Raw genomic sequence first — 13997 nt, 5'->3', positions numbered from 1 at the left:
TTTCCCCGGCAGTTGGCAAAGCTCTGAAGGCTTCAGCCAGAGACAAAAACTGCAAAGGGTGTTAGGGTGGAAAGGCCTGAGTTAGCCTCCCAGATGCCTTCTGTGTCTTGAAGGAGCTCAAGGAGACATCAAAGGCGTCTTTTCAGTGGATGGGAAGGTAATTCACAGTAACCTTGCAATGAACCAGATGGGCACACGTTGAAATCCGCGGCCGGCATGGTAATGATGACCAAGCACCCGGGGGCCCTCCTCATGCTAAGAAGGTAGGTCAAGACTCAGGAACATAGCCTAGAAGAAACGCTCCAGGTTACACCCAATAAAAGTCCTCCACTAGAACATGAACGTGTGTGCCAAGTTTCTCCTCGTCTCTCAAACCAAGAGCACTTGGGCCATGATTTGGTGGTGGTGGTTTGCTGTCGTTCACACGTCTTTCTCTAGACAAATGTCACAGTTACTGGAATCTCTGCTCACCTGGCTGTCCTGGATGCTGCCCGTCTTCCCTTTTGTGAGAATGATGAAATTGTAGATGAAGAGGAGTAATAAGGCCAGGGGGATCATGTACAGTTCAAAATTCCAGACGGCGACCAAAAATACCTGATTGGAGGACAAGACAAAAATCACTGCTTGAAAAATCAGGATGGGAGTCATTTTAAAATCCTTCTCATTGACTTAAGGAAATTAAATCCAGCACACTCTGTCCATGGTAGCTTTGAAGAACAGTTACGGACAGGGACACACGCGTGCGCGTGCGCACACACGTGCACACACACATGCACGTACGCAATTAACACAGTTTTAGAACCGAAAGTAAAATGAAGAAGGTATAGAGATAAGTTGGCCAGTCGCACTCCGAAATGGACAATACAGTAGTAGCCCCATACCTGGAAATCCCGTGACCCTGTCAACCACAGTCAGTGTTTTGCTCCTAGATTTACCAGAATTTAGTAAAGCAGTATGGAAAAACCCAAGGTCTCACAGAGTCCGGCCACAGAACAAATTTTGCCAACAGTAAGGTTTACTTGAACTATAGAGTGTGATGACTTTTGAAATTGGCTGCCAATGTTTAAAAATCCAAATATGCCAGATGAAAACCTCAGATAGCCGAAGTCTCTTTAAAAATCTTGAAATTTTCTAATCTGGAGGCTGGCTGGTCACAAGGAAATGATGGGCTAGAACTGTGCTATACCTTACCAGTTTCTATCGGCCTCTGAGTTTGTGACCATTTCATAGAAAAAGTCACTCTTGTAACATATCAACTTAGAAGAGGCAAATTATTGCATTTTAAATATTAAATCTTCCACTCCCAAAGCAGTATTGTTTCACTAATTACTGAAAACATTTTCTACCATGCTAGAGTTTTATTTTTGCAGATAATATAGATTTCCTTCTTATATTTTGGTTGCTATTCTGAATTTAATCATGTATTCAATTATATGTTTCAAGAAGAGAATTATTTGCTTTAAAAGCTAATAATTTGTACATACCAATTTTTAAATTAGTAACATGACTAAATTTTCATACTATTTCAAATAGCTTTTCATTTCATTTTTTTTGGGGGGTGGGAGTTATAAGAATATAGTCACACAATCTACAAATGACCTGCTTCTGTTTCCTCTTGTCTAATATCTATAACCTTCTTATATGTGTACTTACTTTTATTATCACTAACTAAACAATTTTAAATAAAACTGTTGAAAGGGACATCATGGTCTCACTCCTGAAATTAATGAAAATGCTTCTATTTTTCTATCATCAAGCATGATGCTGACCTTTAGTCTGAGCTATATAAATCATTTCACATTAAGAATACACATATAATAAATCATTTTTAAACTAGAAAGTTGACATACAGGCATTCATCCTATTATTCTTAATATTTTAAAAATATTTCAGGAATCCTCCATGAAAACATTTGAAAAAGGAAAATATTTTTGAAATAAGAATACTTACATCAATTTCAACAAGGGTTTATTTCTTGTTATTTTTGAAATCAGGAAAGGAGGAGGGTTTACTATCTTTTAAAACAAGGAAGGTTTTTTTTCCTTTTCATTTTACAACCTCAACACGGTGTGTTATATTTATAATTTCCTAATATTGAAGTAAACTTGTATTTCTGGAAGAAACCTCTTTTTAACTGAACTGTAATTGTCCTTTAATATACATTTGTATGGTATTTGCTAAGACTTGAAGACGTTTTTGCATAGATGCCCATGTGTTACATGTGTTATCTACTTAACCTTTTTATATTATTTTCAGGTTCTGGCAACAGGATTATTTTGATGCCATTATTTTGGTATACTCCATTCTTTATGCCTAGGATAATTTTTTCATGTCATATTACTAAATATTCTAAGAATGAAAAAAACTTACATAGAGTAACGTAACTAATCCCCATGCACCCACACCCATGAAGTCTTGTCAACGTACTGTCACTTTTCTTTCCAATTTATGTATTATTCTTCCTTTTTTTAAAAGTAAAACATGTCAGATAATTGTTTCCCATTGTCGATCTTCACCTGCTCCCTCAACCTACTCCTCCCATTCCCAGAAGCCAACCAAAAATGGATGTGAATCTTTGCCTAAGGACATTGAAGGTTTATATTAGAAATAATATAAACAGCATCAAAATGTTCGGATCATTCTAAAATGTTTTATTCAATAGCATGTTTCATAGATTGTTGATGGTGTAGGTATAAATCCACTAATATTCATTTTAACTGATATATGGTACCCTGTTCAAATGAATGGTTTGTAATTTATCCATTATACTCTCTTATCATTGAAAATTTAAGCAGAAACAGCAGTTTTATTTTTTAATGTAGTCAAACATATTCATCTGCAATCTCAGATTTTGTGCCTTTCATGTTCAATGTTCTACTTAAGGAATCATGTTCTACTCTGACATGATAAAGTTATCTCATCATGTTTTCTCCCAAAAGACAACTGTATGTGTGTGTTTCTTATTTTGTCTCAAGTGTCTTTTGGTTTATAATTGGAAACAAGCTTCCAGTTTGAACTTTTCCCTTATAGTCAACTTTTACAATCAGATTGTGGTACCGATCCCTATCTTTTCACTGTTTTCATTGCCATTTCTGCTCCATACCAAGTTCCCATAGGAGAGTGTTTACTTATGTACACGATAATCCTTTCCATTGATACATATTTCTATTTTACAAGACCACATCTTTAACTGTAGTTTAGTAACCAGATGACATATGAGTGAACAAGTCTCTATTAGCTCACTTTCAAATTTATCTTGGGTAGTTCTTCGTACTTTACCCTTCCACATGTATTTTAGAGTCAACTTGTAATAGTCCATAAAATTCTTGGTGACAGTTTCATTGGGATAGCCTTGAATGTATGTTTGTTTGGAGAGAAGTGATATCTTGATATTGGCTTTCTGAATCATAAGGATATAATCCATAATATATGGATTATATCTCCATATATTCATGACTTTTATATAATATCTCAAAATATTTTATTACTTTCATCATACTGACTTTGCATATGTTTTTTTTTATTATTTTGCTAAGTAACTTAAGACTTTTGATACTATTATGAATGGGGGCATTTTAAATTTATATACTTCAGTTACTTTGGGGCACAGAAGTACTGATTTTTATATGTTGTTCACATTATTCCTGACCCCTCTTATTAGTTGTAGGAGATTTCTTTTCTTCTTAAAGTTTGTTTATTTATTTTGAGAGAGGCAGAGTCAGTGCAAGTGGGGGAGGGGAAGAAAGAGAGGGAAAAAGAGAATCCCAAGAAGGCTCTGTACTACCAGCACAGAGCCAGTTACGGGGCTCGAGTCCACAAAGCTGTGAGATCATGACCTGAGCTGAAACCAAGAGTCAGAGGCTTAACTGACTGAGCCCACCATCCAGACATCCCAGGAGATCTCAAATCTATCCTTCTGGAGACCTGATGTGGAAAATCATATACACTGAAAATCATGGCAATTTTTTTTTTGCCTTCCAATCTATGTGTTACTTAGATGTTCTTTTAGTGCTGAATCTCTATACTTCTTAAAAATAAGTAAGTGTAGGGGCGCCTGGGTGGCTTGGTCGGTTAAGCGTCCGACTTCAGCTCAGGTCATGATCTCACGGTCCGTGAGTTCGAGCCCCGCGTCGGGCTCTGTGCTGACAGCTCAGAGCCTGGAGCCTGTTTCAGATTCTGTGTCTCCCTCTCTCTCTGCCCCTCCCCTGTTCATGCTCTGTCTCTCTCTGTCTCAAAAATAAATAAACGTTAAAAAAAAAATCTACTTTAAAAAATAAGTAAGTGTAGAATTTTAAAAACAATTTTTGAATCAATGTGTATTTTTATCTTGTTGATTTTCTCTAGTCTATTAATCTGGTGTGCTTTAGCAGCTTTATTTACGGTTTTATAATTTACATATTCCTATCAGTTTCTTTTTAAAGGTTTCTTTCTTTTACTTTCATGTCTTGTTTTGCTTTAATATGAACAACATAGAGAAAAGCAGAGAAAAATAGTAGAATGATTACTAGGGAAAGCCACAGATTTTCCGAATTGTTACCTATTTCCCTTTCCTTGTTCTTAAAGTTCTTTCAGGATTAGGAGTTTTAACTGTATGCTAAATGGTTACTAGTTCTTAATGTCTACTGGATAAGTAGAATTTTATTGTTTTCCTTATATTGCAAAATATAACTTCAAGTGGAAAGAGGCTGATATGAAACTATTGGGAAAAATTAGGAAATAGCATATTTTTAGTTTCTTTTCTTCATCATAAAGCTATTTATAAAATGTCTTTAACAAAATGACTTGCACATCAACTACTATTAGAGGGCTGTTGTGCTAGGTAAACACCTCATTTGCTGTAAGATTTGCCTCTATCAAGTATAGGTAAGTAATACCGGAAAGTGCTTTACAACAAAAAGGGAGCCACATTTAAATATTCAGAGGGCTCAAAACTCTTTCAGAGTGAGACACTAGTGCCTTTAGAAACCTTTTCAAGGGGCCCCTGGTTGCTTAGTCAGTAGGACACGCAACTCTGGATCTCAGAGTTGTGAGTTCAAACCCCACGTTGAGCGTAGAGCTTACTTTACAGAGAGAACAGAAACATTTTAAAAATCAAGGCATATTCCTTATATCTGTGATGAAGAGTTAATTTCCTAAATACACACTTTTCAGCAAAATAATAATAATAATAATAATACCCTGAAAACAAGTTTGCAAAAAAGACCAAGGATAATTAGTAGACTCTGATAGTTGGTAGTTAGATAGGAGTCTTTGCCCCAAGGTTATTTGCAGGGGAATTCAAAGCTTAGCAGAAGAAATCAGGTCTGTAATGTTTCTGCACCTTTACCTCAAGAACAGCTGTGCTCGCAGTGATAATACCAGCTGATTAAAACTCAAAAGAAAAATTTGCCCTCTTTCTGAGGGGAGGAAACATGGAAAGAAGTTGGGGACAATCAGGGCCACCAGAGAGCACAGAAGTGGACTGAAGGAGAGCACAAGCAAATGAAAACCCGAAATTCTGTATGTGAACTCCACTACAGGTCTCTGCCTTCGATGTGGGGCAAACTCAAAGCAGGCTTAACTGGGATCAGAGCCACCACCCACAGGCGGTGTGACAGAATCGGCAGTTAGAGCTTCATGAAGTTAAAAGTCTTCTTGAAAAAATAAAATCAACCTTATATGGGGGCATCTGGGTGGCTCAGTCAGTTAAGCGTCTGACTCTTGATTTCAGCTCAGGTCATGGTTTCACAGTTCATGAATTCAAGCCCCACTAATGGTACAGAGCTTGCTTGGGATTCTCTCTCTCAAAATAAATAAATAAACTCAGCAAAAAAAAAAAAAAATCAACCTTATTTGAAAGAATTTAAGAAAATCTAAGGTCTTTACTGCATAGCATTCCTAACATCTAAGATATAATTAAAAATGACTCAACACACATAGAGTCAGGAAAATGTAAATCATTTTCAAGGAAGAGGTGATCACCAGATGCCAAGTTCAAGGTGAATTATATGTTAAAATTGTAAGACAAGAACTTTAAACCACCTATTAAAAATATGCTCAATGAAGTGAAGGAAAATAAACTCATACACTGAATTACAACTAGTAAATATGAGCAGAAAACATACAAAATAATAAAAGTGAAAACGGTCCATCTAAAAAAATACAGTATTTAAGGTTTTTTTAAATTTTTTTAATATGAAATTTATTGTCAAATTGGTTTCCATACAACACCCAGTGCTCATCCCAACAGGTGCCCTTCCTCAATGCCCATCACCCACTTTCCCCTCTCTCCCACCTCCCATCAACCCTCAGTTTATTCTCAGTTTTTAAGAGTCTCTTATGGTTTGCCTCCCTCCCTCTCTAACTTTTTTTTCCCCCTTCCCCTCCCCCATGGTCTTCTGTTAAGTTTCTCAGGATCCACATAAGAGTGGGTTTCCTCCCTGCATTCCACAATGCGGATGCTAAGGTGACCCAGTCTTACCTTCCCCCAAAAAGCAACTCTAAGAAAGTACCTTAAACCTTTAGCTACAAACATGATTTCACTTTTTGCCCCCAAATCTGTTTGTAATCATTTTTACAAAAACAGATACAAAAATATATACGTGCCAAATCTCGGACGAGAAAAAAGTGATGCATAAAGAGACTTCGTGTTTTGCTAAGGATAATGCTAAAGATAGAAATATGTGATGCCTGTGGTTCCAAGGTAGCTGTGACTGAAGAACTTCATCACAGATCCTGCCATAGACACTTGAACAAATCTTCCAGGTATAATTTGATTAGGTATGACATGAGAAGGATGTTATCTCGTATCACAAAAAGTTTTACAGACCCCATTGGGCTCCGTTTTTCTCAGGTTTCATTAGGAAGTGACCTGGAAATAATTAAGCAATCAATCAATCCAATGGCCATCAAATATCTTTATCCCAAACTACGAATGTACTAGACCCCTGAGTTAAAGTCATGTTGAGAAGCAATATCCCAAGATGCATGAAGGAAGGGCAAGTTGATTCCTTTTGGCTAAGGTACTACTGTTTCAAAGTTCAATAACTTTGACTGAGTACTCAAGGGAGTTGGAAGGTGTTTTATCTGCAAAATACCGAAGAGGGGATTAGCTTCCAGTGAAAACCACCAGAGTGGTCCTTGCCTTATGACCAAAAACAATTAGAAAAAATTGTTAAAAATGCACATGCATGTCTTCCCCAATATTGTGAGAATCGGTTCATAGGTTACAATACACATTAAATCTAGACATGGAAAACCAGTGTCTCCTGAAATAATCATACAGTCTTCATGAATAACCATCCTGTAAGCACAGGGCATACTCGGGGGAAGAGATTCTCATTCACGTTATTTTAGAATAAAGGTACTGGGTAAACATGAAACAAAGCTATGCTACTTCTCTTCCAAAGAACTCCAAGGTTAAACAAAAGGGAAATAATACAAGAATCTGTTTTCAATTTGACCAAGTATACATTCACTGCTCTAACAAATCAGTAAGCAACTCCTTCTCGAGAAAGTGCAAATGCCTTTATTGTGGTTAAAAGAGAAAAAAAGTGTCACACGTCCCACTATCATAAAGCAAAACAATAGTATACACCGAAAAACACCTCCAGGTCTTCTCGTGCCCATGAACCTGATGAAAATTGGTTACAGCTTCCTGGCCTACGTGATGACACTTAGGCATCGTAATTTAATATTTAAGAACTTCCTTTAACTGGCTCCTACTGGACTGTCAACCCTAAGCCAATATCCACCACAACTTCTAGATTCCCAATCACAGTACACTATTTGCAGATCCCAACACGTGAAATGGTGTTCGGGATTTTGCTTTTGAGAAAAAGCTCAAAAGCTCTCATTTCGAGAGCTACTCCTTGAGCATTTCTTCACCTCTGAAGTGTTTCCTCCTCAATGCATCCCAGAGCACCATACCTTAACCCCATTTCCTGTCACTGCTTTACTTCATGTATAAACTCATTGCTCATTGTCCCTTCATGAAACATCTGTTGAACACTTACTGTGAACTCTGTTGATTTATTTTAATTTTTTTTCAATGTGAAAGTAGGCGTGTATTAACTGACCAGATCACACAACTAATCGGGGGAGATACCTTGGTTGATCCTTCTAATAAGCCTGTCGATCTCGTCTTCCCTGTTGCCACCATCTATACCTTCGACAAAATGGGTGAGCTTTTTTTCTTCATGCTCCCTCATGGAGAAGATAATTTCAAGGGCCATCAGAAGTTGTTTGCTCCTTTGAAACATTTCTCCAACAGTACAGAGCTTGTGAATCAGATCCTCTGCGTAGATGCTGCCATATTTACCAACAGATCAAGCAATCAATGTGTTACCTGTCCGGGCAATTTGCTTCTCGTGGGTTTTGCCATAACCATGCCTGTAGATCAATTCGTCCACCGACTGCAGGTTTGGGTACCCCCATGGTATACATGGTCCCACGGTCCTTGAACCTTTGGGATCACGCCATCGACACCTCTGATCCTGATGACAAATGCCAATTTGGGTTCTACAGGTACGCGGAAGTTTCCAGGTCTCCTTGCCATACTAGCTATGCACATCTCAGTGCTGTACCTCTGCCTATACTACTTAGCTAAGTGATGCTTAGCTTTTTCGTGAGTAAGCTTCTTCCTTGCCTTTCGAAGCACCTTTTGGGAAGACTTCTCCCCCAGATGCTTGACCTTCAACTCTGCAAAATACTTTTGCTTTTCCTTATGGGTTTCTGGCACAGCGGGAGCCTTCTTTTACTTTTCTTCCGCACCCTCTACGGTTCCAGCCGGAAAAGAGCTGAACCATGCTGACTTTGAAGCAAGAGTGAAGGAAGCCAGCAAACCAACCACCGCTCCCAACAATAACACCAGCAATAACAAAACAGCCTCGACAGAACTCACATTGTATTTGGGGATGAAGGATGAGACAGATAAAATAAATAAGCCAAGCATATATTAAATATCGATAAAAACTGCTATGTGGGGAAAAAAAAACCACAACACAACGAACAGTAATGAAAAGAAGGGAATACCAGGCAACAGGGCTGGGGGTGCAGTTATAAGTGGGGGTGGCCAGGGAAGGCCTTGCCAAGAGGGCAACATATGAGCAGAGCCCTTGGAGGAAGTATGGAAATCCGGGTAGGCAGGGTTTCTGGTCAGAAGGAAGAGTGGATCCAAAGGTTCAAAAGTGGGAGCAGAACGGGTACGTGCAAGGAATAAGCAGTACCTCTGTGGCTGAAGCAGCATGAGTAAGACCTCTAGAAAAGAAGTGAAGAACCGGGAGAGGCACGGGAGTCAGTCCTGAGGGGCTGGGACCACAGCTGTAAGGTCTCTGATGTCTATTCGAAGGGAGAAGCTGAGCCGCTGGGGGGCTATGAGCAGAAGGGCACCTGTGCCAACCACAGTCATGACCTGAGAGAGGATGCAGAGTACGTATTAGAGCTTGAGGACAGTGCTAGCATCTAGAAGAGGGGAAAGAAGGGTGGATTACAGAAACGCAATATGTGCGTCAAGAGGCCCTAAACGCGCCTCTCTATAGCCGTGCTCACCTAAGGTGTTGCACTGAGTACAATGAAGGTAGAGAAGGAAAGGACATTATTTCAAAGGTGGACCATGGAGCCTGAGCTGGATTATCGGTGAAGAGCAACAGAAAACAGTAAGGATGCAACTTCAACGCGAGGGGTATAGTGATTCACAGACGAGAAGCAGCTGCAGAGAAAATCAGTGAACAGAGAAATGGCTTCAAGGAAATTACTTCAGGATGTAGACAAGAGAGACAAAGATACGGATATCCAAGAGAAGTGAAGAGACACGGATGATAGAGAAGAGAAGACGGTCAGGGTGGGGGCAGGGGATTAATGAAAGAAAGAGGAAGAGGTCATATAGGAAGATAAAATGAGAGTTTTCTAAAATTGTTGAAAGAGACCCATACAGGAAGTAAAAAAAAAAAAATCCTTACCAGGATAAATAAGGAATTTAGGCCTAAAAACTCCATACTAGAGGGGTATCTGGGTGGCTCAGTTGGTTAAGCATCCGCCTCTTGATTTTGGCTCAGGCCATGATCTCACCGTCAGGAGATAGGAGCTCTGTGTTAGGCTCCAAGTCTGGCTTAAGATTTTCTCTCTCCCTCGTTCTCTTCCTCTCTCTTGCTCACTCTCCCCCCCCCCACCCCCGAGTGAATAAATTTATTTACCCCCGAGTAAATAAATACATACGTACAAAATGCCATAGAACTGAAGGAAAAAAAAAACACACCTGGGAACAAAAAAGAAACACTTAAAAGCAGCTAAAGAGAAAAGATGACTCAGTTGTAAAGAGAAAAGCAATTTGAGTAACTTCACCTCTCAGTGCAACAAGAAAAGCAAGAAAATGGAATATATACAATCTCCATCTTTCCATTTAGAATACTGAATCTAACAAATTGCCTTAAGAGTAAAACAAAGACACTTCGGAAACACAAAAGCCATCCGTTCTTATCATCAAAAGACCTTCATGAAAGTATGCATAAGAAGATTTCAAAGAGATGGAAAATTGCCCCTGGTCTAAAGGCTGAATGCAAGCATGTATGTGCTCAGAGCAATGACAGATGTGTACACGAACCTCCACAGACGTGGACTTACAAAAAAACACGCTAATTTGTGCGTAATGAGGCAATCTAGAACTAAAATAGGGGTCAGTAGAACCCGTAAATTGGGAAAGGTACGGTTTGATTCAAGGAATTCTAAGACACTCTTGTGTTAAGCCGGTGTGTGAAGTAGAAACATAAACTTGAACTTTGCGGTATGAAGCGGAAGCTTTGCACCTCCATCTTCCCACAGAAAACAAAACCCACACAAAAGCAAACAAAACGCCCGCGTGGCTCGGGCGGTGGAGCATCCGACTCTTCATTCAGGCTCAGGTCGTGATCTCACGGTTCATGGGATCGAGCCCCGTGTCGGGCTTTGTGCTGACAGCAAGGAGCCTGCTTGGAATCCTCTCACCCTCTCTTTCTGCCCTTCCCTCCCTCTCAAAATAAATGTTAAAACTTATGGAAAAAAGAATGGAAGACAGATGCAATGAGGCGAAGCTTAGGTTGCCCCCCTTTACCTCCTTCAGGGATTTTTTTGTTTTGTTTTCTTTTGCCAATTCACAATTTAGGACCAATTCACTATGTGCGACGAAATGGTGATGGGGCACAGATTAGCAGCATAGAGCTCGTTTCTAATGTAATAATCTAGGGTGCTAAAAATTGGAGTGCATAGAAACTAGGACAGCGAAGACTTGAGAGACAAGAGAAAAGGCTCATGCTTTTATTAAGACACCTGAAGGGCTATGCACTAAGTACACGGGTAAACTAGAAACAGCCAAATCCTCAAAACGTTTGAAATCCTTCCTTGGATCGTTTCAGCCTTGACTGTATCACAGGGACTTGTTCAACTCTTCCCACCTCCTCTATATCCTCTCTGCTGGAAGATAACACAGTCCATATCCCCTATGACACTCTAATAAATCTTATCCAGCATTTAATAAAAATAACTCGTCCTAGTTAGGATAAAAAAGAATGGCCAACAATCAAGAGAAAAAAAGACTACCAGAACAAGCAGATGATTTCGATGTTAGAGTCACCAGATATGAATTTTAAAGCAGTTATGATTTATATATATATATACATATATATATGTATATATATGAAAATGGATAAAAGCATGGAGAATATCAGCAGAGAACTGGTATATCTAGAATAAGATCTAATGGAAAGCTAGAAAAATTTTTTTAAAGGGGTGAGTAAAATGAAGAGCTCATGAAATAATTTACTAGCATAACAGAAAAGAGAAGATTCATGATTTGGTGTATTTGTGTAAAAATATCTATACTTTACACAGAGATAAATACACTAAGAAAATAAAACAGAAAAAAAAGCTATATGGCAAACTGAGAAAAGTTTAATTTACACATAAAAATTTGGAATCCGGGAAGACAGAGGAAAGAGAGAATAGAGCAAAAGCTATAAATGATACTGGATGAGAATTTCCCCAAATTTACCAAAGATGTGAAGTTACAGATTTAAAGAAACTCAAATACGATGAAAAGAAAGAAAACCACGTGCAGGCCCGTAACTAATGACCAAAATAAAGGTCGGAATGCAGACACTGGGGAGGGAAAAAGGAAAAAAGAAGAAGAAAAGTATTTCCTCTCCATGAATAAAAATTAAACTGACAACTGACTTAAAAAAAAAAAAAAAAAAAGAAGACGGTAATAGCCAGAAGATAACTGGAGAGACTTTATATAAGATTTGTTTTATATGTTCCTTGAATATTTGGTAAAATTTACCTCTAACGTTATCTGGGCCTTATGTTTTATTTTCTGGACAGATACTAAATTACTGATTCAATTATATAATGGGTTTAGGGCCATTAAATTTCCCATACTGTTTCAGTCACTTTGAGACACCTTTCTACAAGTTTTACCTATTTCATACATTTTTTAACATTTTAAGCATAGGCTTTCATAATATCCTTTTATGTTCAATCTCCGCCTTATCTGGGTAATTTCCCCCTTTTAATACCTGATACTCGTGCCTTTACCCTGTCCACTGAAAACTCTCAGAAGAGAATAGTCAATCTTACTAGTTTTTCGAAGAGACCCACTTTCCACTTTATTTTCCGTTCTATTTTACACACGTACTCTACTGCATCGATTTGGCTCTTATTTATATTTCCAATTCATTTGGCTTCGTTTTGCCGTGATGTTTCAATGTCTCGATTTTGACAGTTCACTCACTAATTCTGAGTCTGCCTCATTTTCAATATTGGTTGTGTCTTGCCCTGGTTTTGTGGAATACAACACACCAATTCCAACTCTGACATGGAAAAGCAAAGAGCCAAGAACAGCCAAGTCATTCCTGAAAAGGTCAAACAAATTGGAACCACGCTAAAGCCAAATATTGGTATCACATTGAGAAAGGTGTAGACAAGAGACCAATGGGACAGCACAACTTGATCCATGACCTTGTGAAAACTGCAGGCCCCTGGGAAAGAGTAGAAGATTCAAGAACTGGTACGAGACTGATTACCTGGAGAGCCAGAGCACAATGATGAAATCAAATCGAAAGGAGCTTTAAATTTTTAGTATAAAAAGCAAAGCCACAGAAAATGTAAAGGGTATCTTTATGACTGTGAGCCCGGGAATGGTTCCTCAACAATGACACAAAATGCACAGACCACAGGAAAAATTATTGATACATCTGACATGAAACGTAAGAATTTTTTTTCAGTAAAAAGGTAGGGGTTACATAACGAAGAACAAAGAGGCACATAAAGGCCCCCACGCATTGAATCTCATCTGTAATGAGGCAAGTGCAAATTCAAACCACTCCAAGGTACCGCTTCACACGTCAGATGGACAAAATTGAAAAAGCCAGCTAATCCCAAGAGTTTTCCAAGATGCAGAGCAATGATTAACTTTCATTTGATGCCTGATGGCTCAGTCACTTGGGAAATGGTTGGCATTAACTAAACAGAATGATCAGATAACCAAGTAACTCTAGTCCTAGGTATAAATTTGGGAGGAATGGGTTTCAAACTTTGGTGTGCATCAGAAATACCAGGGGGCTGGCTGCTTTAAACAAGATTGCTGGGTCTCATCCCTGAAGGCAATGGGTGGGGACGGGGAAATTACATTTCTACCAAGTTCCTAGGTGATGCTGACGCTGATGTCCCGGCACCACACATTAGGAGTCATGACGCTAAACTGCACGTGCCCCCCAGACGAAACACGTATCACTATTATCAAGAACACTCTTCATAACAGCCAAAAACAAAAATTAAAAAAAAAAAAAAAAAAACAACAAATGTGGAATCAATCCAATGTCTATCTAAAGTAGAATGGATAAATCAAATAATTTACTTGTAAAGTTAAATGTACAGAATGAAGATAAGCCACACGGATGAACGTCAAAAATACTATTTTGAGTGAATCTGCAACCCGCAGAGTAAGGCATTAAAGTATTGTGATTGCTTTTATCCACTCTCCAAAAAAC

At 38.6% G+C, this 13997-nt stretch overlaps 1 protein-coding gene and 1 pseudogene across 10 annotated transcripts in view; both read right to left on the bottom strand.

Annotated features, from left to right (window-relative positions):
- MCTP2 (multiple C2 and transmembrane domain containing 2) overlaps positions 1 to 13997 on the bottom strand; it is a 243461-nt gene that overhangs the window by 41037 nt on the left and 188427 nt on the right. For all 10 annotated transcript variants that reach the window (XM_027067969.2, XM_053223601.1, XM_053223603.1 and 7 more), the window contains one exon: positions 472 to 594. In XM_027067969.2, coding sequence (XP_026923770.2) covers positions 472 to 594 — 123 coding nt within the window. Of the gene's footprint in view, positions 1 to 471; positions 595 to 13997 lie in introns of those variants that run through there.
- On the bottom strand, positions 5084 to 13348 carry LOC128315873 (60S ribosomal protein L7-like; annotated as a pseudogene).

The sequence above is a fragment of the Acinonyx jubatus genome, chromosome B3 (genome assembly GCF_027475565.1).
Source record: "Acinonyx jubatus isolate Ajub_Pintada_27869175 chromosome B3, VMU_Ajub_asm_v1.0, whole genome shotgun sequence".
Classification (NCBI taxonomy): domain Eukaryota; kingdom Metazoa; phylum Chordata; class Mammalia; order Carnivora; family Felidae; genus Acinonyx; species Acinonyx jubatus.
Note: the sequence above shows the minus strand (reverse complement) of the source record. Positions and strands in the feature narration are given on the sequence as shown.